General features: G+C 37.8%; 1 protein-coding gene across 1 annotated transcript in view; it reads left to right on the top strand.

Moving 5' to 3' along the window:
* Positions 1 to 12,594, top strand: part of DPYD (dihydropyrimidine dehydrogenase) — a 764,091-nt gene extending 751,497 nt beyond the window's left edge. Inside the window, exons 22-23 of the mRNA XM_046645669.1 lie at positions 8,151 to 8,291; positions 11,341 to 12,594. Coding sequence (XP_046501625.1) covers positions 8,151 to 8,291; positions 11,341 to 11,511 — 312 coding nt within the window. The 3' untranslated portion in view covers positions 11,512 to 12,594. The remainder of the gene's footprint in view (positions 1 to 8,150; positions 8,292 to 11,340) is intronic.
* Positions 12,595 to 20,456: the final 7,862 nt, after the last annotated feature.

Here is a 20,456-nt window from a genome sequence, read left to right as displayed (position 1 = left end):
TTCCTTTCAAGTGCTTCAGAAAGATTTAATAGTCTGTTGCTTCAGAGGTAGGCAGTTTAAATATCAGTCAATCAGAGAGTATTTATTGAGTTTGTGCTATGTGACCAGTGGTGTGCTAAGGATTGGTCTTTGTCCAAAGACATATATAAGGCCCGGTCCAAGGCTCGGGGATTCTCCCAGTCTTGCAGAGGTGGAGCACTTCCATATATTTATTACGTCCTCACTACAATCTAGGAACTGTGCTAGAAACTAGGAATCCAACAGGAATTTTAAAAAGAAAGAAATCTATCCTTATGGAGCTCATAGGCTAACAAGGGAGAAAGACATGTTAAAAATTATTTCCAGTTCAATCAAATATGTACAAAATACTCTGGGAACACAGAGGAGTGAAAGGGATTAGTTCTGCCTCGGGTAATTGTGGAAAGCTTCACAGAGATGGTGATATTTAACATGGAGTTTAATAAATTAGTGTTAATTAAGCAGAGAATTAATAATAAAGGCTAATATTTATTGAGTACTTAGGAGGTTTCAGGCACAGTTCTGTATGCTTGTGAATTAACTCATTTAATCCTCACAATAATCCTATCAGGTACCTGTATTTTCCCTACTTTACTGATTATGTAAATGACAAACAGAGAGGTTAAATAACTTGCCCAAGGCCGCACAGCTTGGAAGGTATCAAAGTCAAGATTTGATTCCAAAGTCTGGCTCTAGAACTTGGGCCCTTAAGCACTATTGTCTGCTGTCTCTCACAAAAGAAAAAAAAGGGAAGGTGGCATTTCAAGCAAATTGGTATGTTTGCAAAGCATAGTGTTCACACATACTTGGAATGACATGGGACCTTAAATCCAACACGCAACCACTGGATCAACCAGGTCATAGCGTCAAAGTGGAAAACTCATTCTTTTGTTCAATCGGAATTCATAGAAAGAACAGGACTGAGAGGCAATAATGAGGAAAATAATCCAGTTTTCTTGATCAGTCGTAAGACATGATATGAAAGGGCAAGAGGATGTACTGATTAAACTGCTAAGAATTTCAGCCAGTGCATCAAGACTGGTTATTCCCAGTGTTACACTGTGACTAGGGGGTCCTTGAGAACCAGAAGTCTTTGCTGGCCAGCTTGTTATCTGCTTCTTGCCTTCTTGGAAACTAACAAATGGCCTTAGAGGCTCTCGATCCTACACCAGGGAATGGTCTGGTGCCCTGGGGACAGCCTGGCATCCAGTTGATTTCCTCTTTATCAACCCCACATCTTGATTTCCATTTCATAATGACACAGCATTTACCATACATATATTGCCATATTATGGAGCTGCCGATTATGTGGAGGAAATAGACAGAAAAGGACTCTGGGGAAGAAGAAGGTAATTAAAAGCAGTGCCGGAAGGCTGAAGGGGAAGAATGAGCTAAAATAAGAAAAAGAGAGCTGGCTTCCTGCAATAGGTGTAAAGGTCTCCTTATAAAAGAAGAACCAGGTAGGACCTTCTGAAGAAGCTCTTCACACTTTCTACAGGTTCACCTGTGCTAGAGAAAAGAAACCGAATAGGAGGCTGATTTGTCTTCTCGCCGAGGAGAACCGAAGTGACAGTGTGCACATTTGGCCCAGCTAAATGAGAAACGTGCTTTATTCCCAGGCAGCATATACCAGAGACTTGAGAGTCTGCCAAGACTTATAAAGTCCCCGGAATGCTTCCCACTTCTGTTGATATATATGAGAATGAATTCTCATTCTCTTTATGAAGCCAGGAATGTATCTCTAACGTCTTTGAATTTCTGGGGAGGAAAATGTATGGTTTAGGGGCACTAGTGATGTTTTCATCTCTTCTTCCTGCTGCTTCTAGTAAGAGATGGACTGCATCTCATAAGACTGGCAAGACAGTGTTGGCAGGAGACCAGTCAGTCTGATCGAGTGGTTTATTATTTCAATTGAATTGTGAGAGGAAGGAGAGAAGTACTCAGATAAAACTGTAAGACCATATTAGATACTATGGAGCATATGATGGCACAGAAAGAAAAATAGTGAAGGACTTTCCCAGCAATTTTCAGAAGATATCAGAGAAATGGGCCGGGGGCAACATTAACATTCTCAGTTGTCTCAATACCAACAAATAGCAGATGAAAAAGGATCAAACTGAAGTTTAAAAAACATGAACAAATTTGGTAAAAATCATGTCTTACATTTTATGGGGATGTTTTGAGGTGTGATTCCTGACTGGACTAGGACAATGGAAGGATAGATGTTGTTTGGAATAAATAGGTCTAACGAAGGGCTGGGGGGGAGCAGTATATGTCAAAAGGACAGACACATGCTTGGAAATCCACAAAGCTGAAGGTGAAGCGTGGAGGAAGCAGCTGCAGGAGAGTGAAATGAAAGAAAAGCGGGAGTGTGATCCTGGGACTACATCAGAGACCTCATAACCAGATGGCTAACATGGACAGGCAAGATCGAGGGGGGAGGGAAGCCTTTACAGACGTCAGATGAAAATCCCACTCCACTAAAGGCAAAACATCTGAGAAATCATTGAATTGCCTTGTTGGAAATTTAATCTCACGAAAGAGAGAGACGCAAGGAGGGGACTTGCTGCCTTGGCTTATTTCTGGCTCCTTATAAAATTCTGTTTGGGGAAAATGGCAGCTAAAGGAATCTCAAAGCAAAGTAACCATCCCACATCATCTTAGAGTTCATTTGGCCGTGGAGAGGAAGTCTGAGCTTAGATATTCGAGTATCCCACCTTCAATAAATCTAAGTTTAGGAAGTTCGGAGAAAACAATAGAGAACAATCCTGTAGTCAGCCACTCTAACTTGAAGAGGGATTAAGAAGAATGAGAAGCTGTCAAACAGAAATTTGATGACATAATCACTAAGTTTCCTAATGAAAAGGGTTAAGTTTTTAGATAACGCAGTATTCAATGGCCATATGAGAAAACACAGATCACATGACCAATGATGATCATAAAAGAGTGGCATCCAGATTGAAGGACGGGTCAAAAGTGGCAAAGCCTCAAATTTTCTGAACTTGGAACAAATATTAGAAAATATGGAAATATTCTTTGTCTATTAAAAGTAAAAAAAGAAAGAAAGAAAATACCCCCCTCTACTTAGAGCAGATAGTATGCTTGTAACTTACAACTAGAAAAAAGAACTGTTGGACCCCTGTTATCTTTCTAGCACCCCCATAGAGACTGTTCTTAGAACTGAAAAGGATAAGGAAAACATATTTCAGAGTTGAAGCCTAAGATGGGTAAGGATATAGTAAAAACGCATTTCTCTGCATTAAATGAATTTAAATCCAAAGCGTCTGCCAAGAATTGCTGCTTTAAAGCCTGAGTCCATCCCACATCCAGAGACTGCGGTACTCAGGGCCACAGATCTGTACTGAACCAACCTTGGTCACACCCAACCTCACCCATCTGTCTCTCTCGCTAATAAGCTCCTTCCCACCCCATCCTCTCTCACCCATGTCAGTTCTCAGATTCTCACTTGCTTCTATCTTATCTCTTGGTTTCCTTGCTTCTCTCACCCTCTTCACCAATCTACTGCTTTATTTCCTGGCTCAATGCTTTGTCTCTGCCCTCCCAACTCGGTATCTTCCTGCCGAGTCCTCAGTTATCAGAGTTCTACTGAATTTAGACTTAAGACTTCCTTTTTCTAACTGTACAGCCCCCTCCCTGCCTCCTAGTTCAGAGGGCCTTATACAGGATATCAAAAATAAATTTCGTGCTATATTTTTTAAAGTACTTTCATATGATATTGCTGTATCACACTGCTGAAAAATAAATGTTGTCCCAGGTACTTTAGAAAAGGAAAAGGTAAATGTGGTAGGAGGAGAGAGAAAAAGACAGAAGTAGGCCAGAAAGCTTGAGATCTTAACCTCAGTGAAATTTTACAGAGATCATTAAACTTTTGACTTGAGAGCATTAGCAAAGGAAGATACTATTAACAGTCAGCATAAATTCAGGGAGAACAAACCAAATTATCTCATTTCCTATTCTGATAGGTTTATTAAGCAAGTAGTGAACTTGATGTAAAAGATAAGAACATGTGACATTGGTAGTGGTACAGATAAGAAAATGGTTAAGTGATTAAACAGCAACACCCAAATAATTTAAATATTGGATCCCTTTCAGATAGGAATTATGACGATTCCCCACAGCATACTGTCCTTGGTCCTGGTCTTTGAATGGCACTTATAAATTTATAGATATTGTAGGAAGGATGCTAATCAGATGTGTAAAAGACTTAAGGCTTAGAAGAACAGTTAGCGTGCCGGATAACAATCACAACGTGAAAATACTTCAATCAACTATAAAAAATAAGCCAAAACTAATAAAATCTTACTAAGCATAATAAACTAAGTATGCTACAGCAGGGATGGGACTGGAGCTCTCTAGTTCCTCCCTCTTTGGTCCTAAACCTTATACCAAACAGAACTATTGACTGACCTCGCTTTTAAAAACACTTTTGATTATCTCGAACAGATAATTAATTGACAAAGATGTAATTCTGGAATTATGTGGTCCTTCACAACATTCATCTTGGGAACACTTATATTTAAATCAAATGTATCGTCTACACTTTAAAGAATTTAACATCACTTTCTCCACACACACATTCACACATAAATATTTCCACTAATCGTGGATAGCTATAGCAGATCGCTCCACCTTTGTATATCCACACTCCGCTTGGAATAATGAATTTTGGTTCCCTAATCGCCACAGATGTGTGTCCAAGAGGGACTAGACTAGCCAGATGTGCTTTACTGATTATGTGTGTCTTTCAGCAAACTCCAAATTCCAGGGCGTGCACTCAAGGGTATTCATAAGCTGGCGGTACTACCTGGAAGCTTTGAGTTTTAAACAAAGGTCTACATTTGCAGCCACGTAGGATGATAATTCATTTTCCTTGATACTTTTTCCCAAAATAATTCAAAATAATTGTCATTCTTTTATCCTCTTCCAAATTAAATATATATGTAATTTTATATATTATAGTATTTTCTTACATATTTCTTATATTTTTTATTACAATTTTCTTAAGAACTATGATGAATGAGGGGTAACCTTTCAATACCATGTGCTAGTAACTTTTAGAGGCTCCAAGGACCTTGTTTTATTTAGTTTAACATTAAACAATGATGTTTTAATAAATAACAACAGCAAATCTCCAATACAGAGCAAAAGACATACTTAATGTATACAGAATGTGAACTTGCTTTTCACAATAAAATTTCTCAGAAAAATATATTGTTTCTTTGTATGAGCCTTATAAACTTGATGACTGTCTAGGGAGTTTCCTGTTTAATCATCTTTTGAATATTTACTGGTGATTTCAGTCAACCTATGATCTAGTTCAATGAAACAGCTGTTTTGACTGATTTATTTACTAGATTGAAAAACTTATTTTCTGTCACATATAAGTAGCCTTTTGTAGCCAGAGAGTGACCTCAGGCATTTACTGTCTTAAAATATTATTAGAAAATAGTAAACATAGCCAGATACTTTGACTATGATTATTCTGTATTTAAAGAAGTACTCAAACCTTTTCGTGAGTCTCATATTAATAAAAATGTTCAGTAATCAAGAAGTAGCTATTCACCCATACAACTATGTGCCTAATATTATGCTGTATATTTAGTGCATAAACAAAAAAATATTTATTTTAACAAATATTTGAGTACCCATTATGTTTCAGTGATCTGCAGGAGCAAGATATGCCACTTGAGACACAAAGACGAATAAAGTCTTCTAAGAGACTGCAGATAGGAAGCTAAATATAGAAAATATCCATAACATGAAGTTGCATTTGCTATACAGAAGAATAGCACATGAGTCAGCATAGCAGAGTGCTTATGAAGTCAGGCAGCACTGGTCTGAATCTCTCTGCTTCACTATTTACTTAATTTTATGCCTTAAATTTCAGTTACTTCATCATCTATAAAATGTGTGAGGTTTACATGAGAAAATGCTTAAAAATTTTGGCACTGGCCTGATACATTGTAAGAACTCAAAAGTTACTGTTATCATTAGTTCCACATAACAGATAAAAGACTACAGGCCAATAGGAGGGGAAAAAAAAGAGAGAGGGAGGATGGGGAGGGGAGAAGCAGAGGAGGAGAAGAGGGAAGAGATGAAGAAAGAAGAGAAAGTGAGATCACATCTTCAACATGGTTAGGAAAGAAGAAGGAAGGATTGAGGAAATCTTCATGAGGTTGTGGCATGTGAGATGTCTTTGAAGGATGGATAGGATTTTTCAAAGCATAAATGGGAAGGAAGGGTATTCTGGACAAAGGACTCAACATAAAACTAGGTGCCAGAGGAGCTGATTGACAAGTGTGTTAAGTGTGGAGCATGTGTCCAGTGTAGCTGAAGCACATGGTGTTTGGAAGTGAGAAATAAGACCAAAAAAGACATGTTGGTAGAAAGCCTTAAATGCTAGACTTAAATTGAGGCTGTATTTAATTCAACAGACTTTTGAGTAAAATAGTGAGAAATTTAGTCTGTGCTGTACAGCCTAGATTAAGATGACAACATTGCACAGGTTAGAGGGAGAAAGAGGAACACGAGGATGAGACTTAGCAAGGAAGCTCTTGCAACTGCCTTAGAAGTAATGGGAAATTAATTAGTAGTCATTAAAGACGGTGATAAACATGGAAAGGGGATTCAAAAGATATTGCAGATCCAGAACTCAGAAGACTTGGCAACAGATGACATATTGGAATAGGGAGAAGTGGGAGTGAAATATAACTGAAATTTCAAGCTTCAGTGATTGGAAAAATCCTAACACTTCACAAAACTAAGGAAATCAGAAGAAAGATCCAGTTTCGTGGTGTTGATGATTAGTTTAGTGAGTGGTGAATTTGAGGGGCCAATTTCTAGTGACAGTGCTCGTCATGCAGCTGATAAATGTAGATCTTGAGTTTGTGAGAGCAATTCAGAATGGAACTGTTGATTTGGACATCAAGTGCCCACCTACAAACAGACTGCTGTAAAGTTGAAATTATAACTTCAGCACACTGAAAAGAAAATAGTGAAGACAGTATTGTACGTTTTCTGTCATCTTCCTTCTTGAAAGTTGCTCAAATGAACTGTATGTAAGCATGTAAACTTTGTTTCACTTTGAAAGCTCATGAGCATATTGTCACTTTGAGCTGAAATAGGGGGAAATAAAAGCAAAAAAGAGTAACCAAGGTCATAAAAAGAAGAGCAGAAAATAAAATACCAAAGAGAATATAGGAAGATGGCTTTTAGTAAGAGTCAGATCTCCTTGAACATGGACCTTGAATTGAAGCAAAAGATTCTCTTGTTAAAAGTTGAAAACAAAAGCAGAAAATCTTGACAGCATACTAATTTGACAAACATTGTTACACGCCTCTGTTTTGTTTTATGAAACAAAGTGTTTCTTATTGTTGATGAAACATCCTCTGTGCTTCACATATTAAGCACACTTCCAATTCATATGAAGAACAAAGCAATATGTAACTGCATGAAAAATCTTCAGTGATGAATGAAGAAAATCTTAGCTCTTTAAAAGTAAAAGAGCATCTTATTTAGCTATTAGATGAACCTAATTAATTAACATAAATTAGAATTTTTAAATAATAAAATATACTCTTCAAGATATGACAGGTGGGTTATGTTATCAAAGCACCTTTCTAAATGAAAATCTAGAATCCAAATGCAGGGATATAAATGCATATCATTCACATTTTTATTCCCCTCATCGCTAGCAATCTAAAATTTTCTAGTATCAGTGCATTACCACTTTGTCACTTTTCATTACTTTTGGATACTTCAAAGTCCAAATTTGAGAAAAAGTAAGCCACAACCGCTGAAAAGGGTGTCATTTCTTCTGTCCAGAGAAATACTGTTTCAGATTATCTAGTAGAAAACCTATTGAATGCAGTTAATTAGGTCTTGCGTTTCTAAGATAGATAGATAGATTATAGATAGATTGGCCGTCTTTCAGAAGACAGAAATATTTAAGCTCCAATTATGAAAAGTGTATCTATCAGAACAGCAATATCCAAAGCTCCTAAGTTACATAATGCAGCATTATATAAAAACGGAGGTTTGGACTGGCGTTAATTATTGCATGGTGATGTTTTAAAGGGAACACTGTATGTCATTCAGTGCCTATCTTGCAGGATGTAATTGGAAAAGCATTGAGGTACCTTGGAGCATACGGTGAACTGAGCAACACAGAGCACGTTGTGGCTGTGATCAATGAAGAAATGTGTATCAACTGTGGTAAATGCTACATGACCTGTAATGACTCTGGCTACCAGGTAAGAATTCTGCTATAATTAGGATGCTGTGAGGCATGTTTCTTCTGACTTTTGTAGGAAAAAGAATCTTCTATTGCTAAGTATGCGATTCAGAGCAGACATACCAAATATTGTTCCTCAGCAGTGGCATATCTCTCTGTCTTCTCACCTTCTTAGCATAGTAATTTTTTTAAAGGGAAGCCATAACTTATATTAACAATGCCACTATTCAATGCACAGTATTATTTTAATATTATTTCATCACCCATAAAAGTGGAGGAAAAAAATCCAACCAAAAAGAGAAATTCACACATGTATGCACATTAGGAAGCATTATGCTTTAATACAGAAGGAAGGGAGAGAACTACCATTTACTGCCATTACCCTGAAAGGACTTGATTCCTTCTACAAAAGGGAATTCTCTTCCATTCAATATTGATTGGGCTTTTACGACAGAAAGAAAAAGCACTTTCCCATCAACTAGTTGTGCAGGTTGGGACCAGGAAACCCTTTGTAGCTGGAAAAGCCAACAAGTTATATTCCTACCCCAAGAAGTGAGTCATAGGTTCTTCTCAGTTTCTCACTCTACAGCTGAGAGTCTGCCATGGGACAATAAAGAAAAAGTGGAGATTCAACGGTCTTCAGGCTAAAAACTCCGGAATAATATTATTTTCTTAAACTTTTCAATCTATAAAGAAGTATAATAAAGTAAAATAAGATCCCTTTAAGATGATTAATGGAACTTTCAAGATAGATAAAATGGCCCATTTTAAAAAATTGCAGTTCATTTACCTTATTCAGCCTGGAGCAAGGTTCTATGTTGCTCATGGTAGAATTTTGCATTTTCTCTGACCACCTAATAGAGATATGACAGACATATTTTAATTTTTTAAAAATCTCTTTCTCCTTAATTTGACATTAGTTCTATACCAATTTTTTCCCAAAGTATGACTTTTTTTTCTAGCTGAAAGGTGTCTCTAACAGTTATTTTGAAAATGGGAATCACATCACATCGACTTTCATTACATCTTCCCTCTAATTGACCAATCAGAGAGATGTCAAAACGTCCTGTCACTAAAATCATGGCATCGGGGTTCTAATATCTTAAATCTTGGAAGTTATGTCTCCCGCCTTGGAATTCTAGCCTTGGTACAACTCCATTAAAAATAATTTTATTAATGAGGAAAAAAATCACAATTAAACATTTTAAAAGATTTTTAAAGTCCTCCTTTGACTCCTATCACAAAAAGATAAAAAATAGAAAATCAAAATCTTCAGCTGAATGTAAAGTTTTATATGTTTGCAAATTTTCAAAGTATCAGATTTCTAAGACATAAGTATTATTTTATTTTCATCAGTTGCTTCTTGGGTTTCTATTTATAAAAGGTACATAAGGAAAAGAAAGAGTTTCTACTCATTCGAACAGACATCCAAGATGCTGTTTTACAAAACATGGCAACAATTTGTGTGGACAAATTTTCTTATGGTTTGTCACAGCTGCAGTTTTGTTCACAGATAATATGATTGTTTCCTTAAAGATCAGACTTTTTTTTTTATAGTAAGCACTCTGACATGATTTACTCTAATATTTTCATGTGCGTAAAAGAGGAAAGAATTATACTTACAAGTAGCTTCACTGGGGAGAGGAAAACTTTTAACGAAAAACAATTTATTTTGAATTGGTTTATAACACATTGTATATGACACAGGAAAAAGATCAGAATCAAGTAATTATTTGAAAATGTAAGATTTGCAGACTGGACCTCAAGGAGTTTGAGGGGAGGGGACCTTAATGTCCCTCATAATTTTCCTCAGCCCCTACGTTGTTGCTCCAAAGTAGTACACAGTCTGAGTAAAAATGTTGGGGCCGGCCTGGTGGCACAGCAGTTAAGTTCCCATGTTCCACTTCAGCGGCCTGGGGTTCGCTGGTTCCGATCCCGAGGGTGGACATGGCACTGCTTGGCAAGCTATGCTGTGGTAGGCGTCCCACATATAAAGTAGAGAAAGATGGGCACAGATGTTAGCTCAGGGCCAGTCTTCCTCAGCCCAAAAAGAGGAAGATTGGCAGCAGATGTTAACTCAGAGCTAATCCTCCTCAAAAAAAAAAGAGGAAAAAATATATATTGTATTTGTTGTGCAAGTGAGAGTGCCAGACAAGCCCCCTAAGTGTCCTCTGCCCCAATATGGCTGCCCTGAAGCCCCTGTGGAAAGAAATTTTGCCTTTTGTTTCCACAGTTGAAATGTTTCTCTTTAACAGGCAAATACTCATCATGACTTTAAATAAAAATCTCAATTGTAAATTTCACACTAGGTATTTTTATTGCTTATTATAGATTGCTTCATGTTAAAAAAAAAAAAACAAGAAAGGAACGGGGGAGGGAGGGAGGAATAAATTATTGAATTTCTCAAAATCCTGAGCAGTTTGTGAGCTGAAGGCCTTGCCGTGGTTCCCACAGCCGAGCCATGTCCGCCTGGGACTGGAAGCTGTCCTCTTTCAGTGCTTTCTCCCCTTCGTGGTAGGACAATGCCTAGAATCGGCTTGAAAATCCTCAAACCTCACAGCCGGCCCTGAAGCTAATTTTTTTCCACTGCTTTCTTCTAAAAACTATACACATCTTTTGAAATCCAAACAAGTGCATTCATTGCCCCATCTGACGGTGACACTTTTCCACTGTCGAGAACCAGGAGGGTGAGGAGGGGAAGTGAGAGAGCACCCTGCCCTCCTCGGGTAGCAGACACCACATCCTGGTGGGACTGGAGGGACCTGAGCTCTGCTCAGAACAAAGGAAATGAGAGAGCTACTGTGTTATGAAATATTTTCCCCACACAGTGGAAGAAAAATACCTCTAAGGAATTTTAAACATTGTGTTTCTAATTTAAAAGGATTTCTTTTCTGTCGCTTTTTTGCTCCTCTCTGGCAGCTCAACTGTTGCTATAGCTGCACCACAGTGCTGCGCGAGTTGTCTCCAACTGCCGTCCGATCGCAGTGGAGAAAAGCGTTGATGCTAAAATGGGGGCGTTCTTGACCTTTGGGAGCAGTGACAGCCGTCCTCTTTATTTCTGTTTGCAGGCTATAGAGTTTGATCCCGAAACCCACCTGCCCACCGTGACTGACTCCTGTACAGGCTGTACCCTGTGTCTCAGCGTCTGCCCTATTATCGACTGCATCAAAATGGTTTCCAGGACAACACCTTATGAACCAAAGAGAGGCTTGCCCTTAGCTGTGAATCCAGTGTGTTGAGGTGATTTGTGAAACAGTTGCTGTGAACTTTGAGGTCACCTTCATAATGCTGATCTTTTTAATTGTGATCATTATGTTCAGCTCTTTCTAAATTAAAACAAATATATAATTTCTAAATAAATTTCTAAACTTAAAAAATAATCCACCACCAGCGACCATTCAATTAATGGTCATAAAACAGAATAATTCTTTTCTGAGGCTAGTTGTTAAATAACCGTGTAGCAGATAATTGGATGTTCACTGTCAGTTATCCATTGTGAGAAATATTAACTTTTTCTGTGGCAATTAATGCGACAATTTCCAAATTGCCCTATGCCGTGCTCTGTCTTTGATTTCTAATTGTAAGTGAAATTAAGTATTTTAGGACAAAGTACAATTTAACAGGCAAGAAAATGTTTCCAAGGAAACATTTTATAATTAAAAATTACATTTAATTTTAACACTGTTTCTGAGCAAATGTAATTAGCTCCATAAAGCACAAATGAAGAAAGTCAAATAATTATTTACTATGGGAGGGAAGAAAAAGCCAAAGTTTTGAGGGTTTGCAAAACTTTTTTAAGGCCCTTTTGATGAATAGCTTCTTTTCGGTGCTAGACACTGAAAGTGAGAGAATTTAGGAACCGTTCTTATCCTCCGTGCTATTCACCACTCCTGCTGAGATGGGTCTCCAAACTCCACCAATGAACCAACATGACATTCTTCTTTAAATATTTAAACTATGTTCCTAACCAAAGAAGATGGTAGGATGGAGGTCTGGTTAAAGCCACTCTCTTGCTGTGCGCAGAGCCGTTCTATCTGCTTTTAATGGTAACCTTCGTGATTATAGCAATTAATAGTTTGAACAAAACCCAAATTCTACAGTAGTGGGTCATGTGCTTCATTATTCAGGAATGAAAAAATATAGTATTGGTAATCTATATTAAATATGCAACACCAGTTTGACTATTCTTTCTTTTAGTGTTTATGTTTTAATTTCAAAAGTAATGGAATAATGGGGCCAGTCCAGTGGCGTAGTGGTTAAGTTTGCGTGCTCTGCTTCGGTGGCCCGGGGTTCGCAGGTTCGGATCCTGGGCACAGACCTAGCACTGCTCATCAGGCCACATTGTGGCAGTGTCCCACATAAAATGGAGGAAGATTGGCACAGATGTTAGCTCAGCAACAATCTTCCTCAAGGAAAAAGAGGAATATTGGCAACAGATGTTAGCTCAGGGCCAATCTTCCTCACCAAAAAAAAAAGTAATGGGATAAAGAAGAAATATATATTTTCTATTACTGCCAAACAATATTTTTGTATGTCTCTATTTTCATAATCAGCAAATACATCATATAAATTCATTTATCTCTTTTTTGTGGCATATTTTAATATGAATCCATAAGTAGTAAATCTTTAAGTAACAATCTGTAGCATATTTCTATGACAAATGCAAGATCTAGAAAAATAAAATGTTTGGTTATGTACTTTTAGAAATGTGCACTTACCAAAAAATCTGTATTATTGAATAATATCAAATAAAATTTCGTAAAGCATTTTGAGCAACATGGTCTTTTGCTGCCTCTTTTGCAAGTACGCTCTCAAGTTAACTATTTATATTTTGAAGTAGAGCAATTTTTGGTTAATTCTACAGTGAATTCCATCCAAATGTATATATAATGCTGGTTCATAGTAATGACAATGTAGTGACTTAGACGTTTCACGTCCTGCTCCTCTTACCCAGGTTTCCCTTCTGAATTCTATTCTATTCTGCCAAAATACATCTTTCCCTGGGCACAGGCCAGGTTTCTTGCAACAGCCCGTGCACAGAGATAAATGAGAAATGGCAACCTACCATTGAGGGTGCCATCCTCACTATAGGAAACATCCATGTCACTTCATATTACTCCTTAGAGAGTTGTGAGATATTAAGGACTTATATAAACTGATTTCTTTTTTGCTCTTGTCACGGTGGGGCCATTTTACCCTTTTGGACTTGGTCATAGCTTAGCAAAGAGTTCACATTGTCCTGAAAAGAAATTTGCCAGGACCATATAGATGCCATCATAACATATTACTCCCTACCTCCATGTAATAAGAGTTTTTCACTCTGGGAATTTTATGAAAAAGACAGCCATGCATATATGCTTGAGTTTTCTTCAAGATCTAGCTGCCAGGCAGAAATTCCCTTACTAGAGATTAAAGACAAAAGTTGTTTATGATGTTTGCATCCTCCTCTGAGAAAGAGTGGACACAGTGCTTTGGCTCTTCTCTTGAACTGCTTTGGAGAACTGCAAAAGACCAAGGCTTTGAGGTAGCCCTGGCAATCCATGATGTTCCATTGATTTGTTCCTCACATATGTTTCTTTTTGTTTTGTCCACTTTCTGCTTTACACTAAGAAGCATTTCCTATCCATGCTGTTTAAGGAATCATAATTCAATTTTACATGTATAGCTTGCAGAAAGACTCAGAATGGAGGAAGAATGAAAATCACATTATTCCATCCAGTGAGACAACACAAGCCATTGGCCCTAACACACACATTCTCATGGCTCCTGACTTTCAGATGTGAGTGAAGACATACGACCAGACCAAGGAGTCTGGTTAGTGAGTGTTTCCTACGTCTGAGAAGCTGTACTAAATGTTCTACGTACGTAATGGTTAATTTTATGTGTCACTTTGGCTGGGCCACAGTACCCAGATCTTGATCAAGTATTATTCTGGAAATTTCTGTGAGGGTGTTTTTGGATGAGATTTACGTTTATGTCAACAGACTCTGAGTAAAGCCGATTACTGTCCATACTGTGGATGGGCCTCGTCCAATCAGCTGAAGGCCTGAATAGAGCAAACAGCTGACCTCCCGGAGCAAGAGGGAATTCTCCAGCAGAGGGCCTTTGGACTTCCTCTGCAACATTGACTTTTCCTGGTTCTACAAAAGACAGTATTTGGACTCAAACTGTAACTCTTTCCTGAATCTCCAGCTGGCCAGCCTCCCCTATCAGATTTTGGACTCATGAAACCTCCACAATCACGAGCCAATTCCCTAAAATGAATCTCTTTCTACACACACACACACACGCTATTGGTTCTGTTTCTCTGAAGACAGACATGATTCCCGCCTTACTGAGTATACATCTTAGTGCAGGATACCAAATGCAAGCAAATAAATAAACTGCAAATTATGGTAAGTGCTTTGGAAGTAGCAAGAAGGGCCTGAGGTAGCGATGAGGAGGGTACTTATTTTTCATAAGGTGGGCAGGGAAGTCCTGATGCAAGGGAAGGAGCCAACCACAATAGGGAAGAATGTGTTTCAGAAGTGGAAACAGCAAGTACAAAAGCCCTGAGATTGAAAAGAGCCTGAGTTATTCAAATTACTAGAAAGAGAGATTGAGGTGGGGTAATAGAAGGCAATGCCTAAAATCTATGGTAACAGTGAACTAGAAGCAGTCTCCTAGGTATTTTTGAGATTTCCTCCCCTTCTCCCACTCTCACAATTGCAATCACCCCCTCTATACAGATGATGCCACATCTAGACCTCCAAGTTAAGCTTCTATCCAAGTGCCTGACCACTGCTGTATTTAAATATTTCAAACTCAAGTTCCAAAATCAAAATAGTTGCTTCCTCTACTTTTTATCTTCCCGACCCACATCCAGTCTGTTTGCCATGTCCAACGATTTAACCCCTGAAGCATTTCCCAAGTCTTTCTCCAGCTTCCCAACAAGTTTACATAATTTTTCCAAGACCATACATTGCAGAGAACAAAGTCCACATTTAAAACCAGTGCTCCATTCACCCACTACTCAGCCCCCGGTGCATGTTCCCCATCTTTGCTTGAGCCTCTCAGATCTTCCTGCTAATGTGAAAACAGTTATTCGTCTTACGCACAGGTTGTTAGAATCTAGATCTCCCACCTGCCAGTTGTGTGAACTCGGGTACACTAACGAGACTGCTGAACCTCAGTTTCCTCATGTAGAAAATGGAAAAGATAAAAGCCTTGCATTTAATAAGTTATATATAATTATAATTTCCTTTTGCTATTGTTTATGGGCAAAGAAATTTCAAATAAAGTTTAAAGAGAGAAAAGGCTACTTACGAAAATCTACATTTGCTAGACTCAAAATCATGCTGTTGTAGTAGTAACTGGTGGGATGATTTCCTAAAACTAACATTCGTCGTCTGTAACAATCTGGAAAAAAAGTCATTCTATGCAGTTGGAAGACCAAGATTTTTTTAAAAAGAGAGCAAGCTAACAAATTCTGACCAAAATAAAATATCCCAGTAATAAAACTTAACATATATGTATAATTATCTCATTATATATATATAATTATCTCATTGTACTTGCTTCATTCTATGAGGGGGATAGAACATAAAGAATTTTTTTCTAATTTGTTTTGTAAAGAGGAACTTTAAAGACAAAGCGGATAAATAATCTCTTAAAAAATGACTTAAATAAATAGACACGTTTAATTGGTATCACACCTGGAAATGAAGCTCAGCTGACATGTGTTTCAGTCCGTGCCCTCTCTTCCAGATCATTCTGCTAAGCAGGCAGTGTATATTTTTCTACAGTATAAGTGTTTGGAGATGCAGTATTCACTTCTGGTGGTCTTAGTGTGCCTGTAAGTAGCCTGAAGAAATCATGTAATAACTGTTGTCTGAAAGGGTTAAGATACTGCCTTAGAAACGAGCTTGTTACCTGGCAGGATTGGATCTGCCTGTATCCTATGAAGTTAATTCAATTAGCAGGAAAGCCATTAGACACACTATTATCTCCCCAGAGCTGTAACTTCTCTTCTTACCCACAAATGCACGCAATTCAGCAAACTGCCTGCAGAGTGAAAATTTGGACCAGATCCTTAATGATTCTGGGAGGTTCATATAGTCTAGCTCTCTCTTATTAATTATTATGGGAACATTAATTAATATGGAACTTCTTTTATTAATTAATATGGATTTTTTGCTTAAATTTTAAAAATGACAGGTGACATCTTTAAATGGAGTAGTCCCGTTCGGGTTGGAAACATGCATGGCTGATTGTCCCTGAGAGTGTGTTAACCTTTCGTGGACTGATCTGGAGCATTTATAAACTCTGATATTGTCTATCATTGTATTCATATTTACTATTCTTCTAACATGCACTATAAGCTACTTTGCCATAGAAGAAGCCGAGTCGTTTGTCACTGGTAAATAGCCTGTAGTAGTGAATCATGTTGATTAATGTATTTGTGCAGTTATTTGTTTATAGAATTTGTATAGGGCTTTTCCATATGCTGTGTTCTGCAGGCACCAAGAGCCTTCTGTGTGCTCCTTCCTTCTATGTCCGTGCATTCTTTATTCCACTGCTGTTGATAAATTCAACTTTATATTCTGTGGGCAGTTTTCAAAGATTTGCATTAGTCAACATAAGGGTCAAGACCTCCTCTCTTATTTCTATGGAAAATAAGATCCACTTGCCTATTAATAGTCCTGGCTTATTCATCTTTCCAAGCCTTTTATGGTATCCGTCTCCATGGAATCTAGGTATTTGGTCAAAGATAAAACACCAAATAAATATATACACATATATACACACATATGAGTGTGCATAAAGACACACATATGTTAAGATAGGTTTAAGATTACTAAAAAGGTTAAGTCTGCATATTTTTCTTGGAGGTATAAAAACCTGAATGGAAGATAAGAACCTTTCAATTCAATTTATGTCTTTGGGCAAGAAACTGAAAAAAATGCTTATTTCCTCTGTTTTAAAAGATCCTCCTTTGAGTGAAAGGGAGAAGGAGGGCTTAGGGATTTGGGACAAGACTGTAGGAAGCTAATTATGAATTTTTTTATATTCCACTCGTGTTTTGCAGCATTTGGGAGACTGCATCTTGCTCCTCCTTCTTACAGGCTGTGATATTTTGATGGGGCTTCAACCAACACATGTGGTTGGGGAGGGGGTGGGGGGTGGAATACTTAACAATAACAGTTCATTTTCTCTTTTGAGACTACGAGCATGAGTAATTTTTATCATACTCCAAAGTCTGGCCAACAATTATGGCCAATGACAATGCCTCTTATTGCAATATTATTCTGAACTAATCCTTAAAATAAAACCTTTAAAAGTTTCCTAAAGACAAGAATGTGATGTTCCTTTTTGCTAAAGATATCAGTATTGGAGTCCAACAATCTAGCAAGCCAAGAACACCATAGATAAAACATCTACATTAAAGATAAGAGAAAAAAGATTAGAGACTCCAAAATCTAGTTGTGTCATCCCCACTTCTCTGAATTTCAAATGTATATATCAGAACGCTTATTGGACAGTGGCTATTTAAACACAAACCCTAACTCAATAGACCTAAAGGCAGCTCTGTCTTCTCCTTAGTACACATCTTCTCTTCCTTCTTCATATATAATGGCTTCACTCTTCTCCCAGTCACTCAGCATTGATAATTAGAATTACAATGAAATCTTCCTTTTCTTTCCTGCCTCATATCAGTCAGGATGCTTGATTTCAAGTGACAGAAAAGCCACCTCAAACTAGATTAGGCTAAGAAAAAAGAATTTTATTGGCTCACATAACTAAAACCCATGGGTAGACTTCACTGAAGGTTTTATTGGATCCAGAGTTTCAAACAGTGACATCATCAGAACCCAGTTTCCCTTCATCTCTCTGTTTCTGCCTTCTGAGGCTTTATTTTCAGGCTCCACATGTGACCCCTGGAGCTCAACGTTTACGTCATCTTTATGGTATCACATCTAATAATATAATATTTATTATTGTATGGTAGACAGAATAATGCCCCCTCCCCAAGTCGCCCATGTCCTAATGCCGGGAACCTGTGAATATATTATGCTACATGGCAAGAGAGCTGATAAAGACTACATTAAAATTAGGAGTTTCTTTTCATCAAAAAACCATTACGAGAATGAACAAATAAGTCACAGAGTAAGAAAATACATTTGCAGTACATATAACCGACAAAGGATTCATGTACAAAACATAGAAACGACTCCTACAAATCAATAAGAAAAAGACAGACCACCAAGGGAGCAAATGGGCAAAAGACATGAATAGACACTACACAAAAGGAGGATATTCAAATGATCAATAAATGTATAAAAGAGTGTTTAACTTCATTAGTCATCAAGGTATTGAAAACCAAAACACTATGATTTCAGATTCCAAATCTTGAATAAGATGTAACTCCTCTAGATAGAAAAAAATCTGAGAGAATTGTAACAAATAGAACATTCTGAAGCTGCCTTGGCCCCTAAGCAGATTGTGTAATTGAGCAGTTAATAAAATTTAGCCTACAAGTTCCATGCTGAGGCAAAATGAGAAATGAAGTACTCTTAATCTTTATGCATTGTAAAGGATTTATTTATTTAGGAAAGGAAGTTTATTAATTTCTGCATCAAGTGATATCTTAATGAATGAATGACTGTCAGTTTCAGAGAGTTTAGAAGATATCTTCCTTAAAGAAGATGTTCATGGGGGCTGGCCCCGTGGCCGAGTGGTTAAGTACTCGCGCTCTGCTGCAGGCGGCCCACTGTTTAGTTGGTTGGAATGCTGGGTGAGGACATGGCACTGCTCATCAAACCACGCTGAGGCAGCGTCCCACATGCCACAACTAGAAGGACCCACAACTAAAATATACAACTATGTGCCCGGGGGCTTTGGGGAGAAAAAGGAAAAAAAAATAAAATCTTTAAAGAAAAAAAAAAAGATGTTCATGATCATAAACAGACCCAATGGCATTTGTTAGGCAGTTGAAAATTTGGGATGGCTTTTTTGGTACAGCAACAGCAAAGAAAGCCATACTTTGCATATTAGTATTAAGTCAATCATTTTCACGCTCAGCCAAGAGGTGTTCACAAATCAACACTCTTCATCACGATGCTTTAAATAGCAGAGACAGTTCCATGTTCATCAAATAACGATTATTAAGGACTTTTATCTGGCAGAGCTGTCCAAATTATCCTGAAATTATTGGGCCTACATGTATATACATTTAGCTTTTGGATCAATTTTATCACTAAGATTATCTCATATCACGGCCTGTGGTGAGGGGTATGGTAGCATGAAGTCTAATTAGGGTGCTATTAGATCTGCTCAAGCAAGAAATTTTGAATGCTTGGACTTAATAAGACAGCAATAGTGGGGTTAGGGAGGAAGGAATGGGTTGAAAAAATATTTAGCCATAGAGTTGAGAACAAGAACATGCATTTGTTAAGAACGTAGTAGATACCAGCTACTGTGTAAAGAAATGGGAAAACATTAGAAATACACAGTGTTGTATGCTTCTAATAAAATGTTGAACATGCTATTGTGGAAATACCGATAAAGGCATCCTTAAATCCTTCTGGGGAAAACAAAGGATGCTTCACAGAGGATATATACCAGGTGAACTGAATCTTGTGGACAGGTGATGCGGTATTACTGGTTTAGAATTGAAATTCTGGAATCAAACTCCCTGTGTTTGAATCCTGGCTCTGCCTCTTTGCTGTGTCTTCTTGCTGTGGAAGGTACTTAATCTAAACCTACTTTCTCAGTTGTAAACAGAAGTAGAAAGGAAATTATTGATAGCAATTAACATTTAAACAGCTGTCACTGTGTGTCAGGCACTAGTCCAAACTCTGTGCATCCTACAATCTTGTAGCCATCACAACAATCCTATAAAGTAGGTACTATTATTATCACCAATTTAGAGATGAGGAAACTGAGGCACTGAGCAATTAAATAATATGTATGGCCACATTGCTGGCAAAGAGCAGAGCTAGGACTTGAATGCACACAGTCTAGCTCCTGAATCCATGCTGTTAACCAATATACCACCCTCTTAAGGATCAACTTCTCAGCATTATTGTGAGGTCAAAAGGAGATAATGCATGTAAAGTGCTTAGCATAGTGCCTGTGTGTGGAAAGTGTTTAATAAATATGAGTTTGGGGCCCGCATGGTGGCATAGTGGTTAAGTTCGTGCTC

This window comes from Equus quagga, chromosome 18, assembly GCF_021613505.1.
Source record: "Equus quagga isolate Etosha38 chromosome 18, UCLA_HA_Equagga_1.0, whole genome shotgun sequence".
Classification (NCBI taxonomy): Eukaryota; Metazoa; Chordata; class Mammalia; order Perissodactyla; family Equidae; genus Equus; species Equus quagga.
Note: the sequence above shows the minus strand (reverse complement) of the source record. Positions and strands in the feature narration are given on the sequence as shown.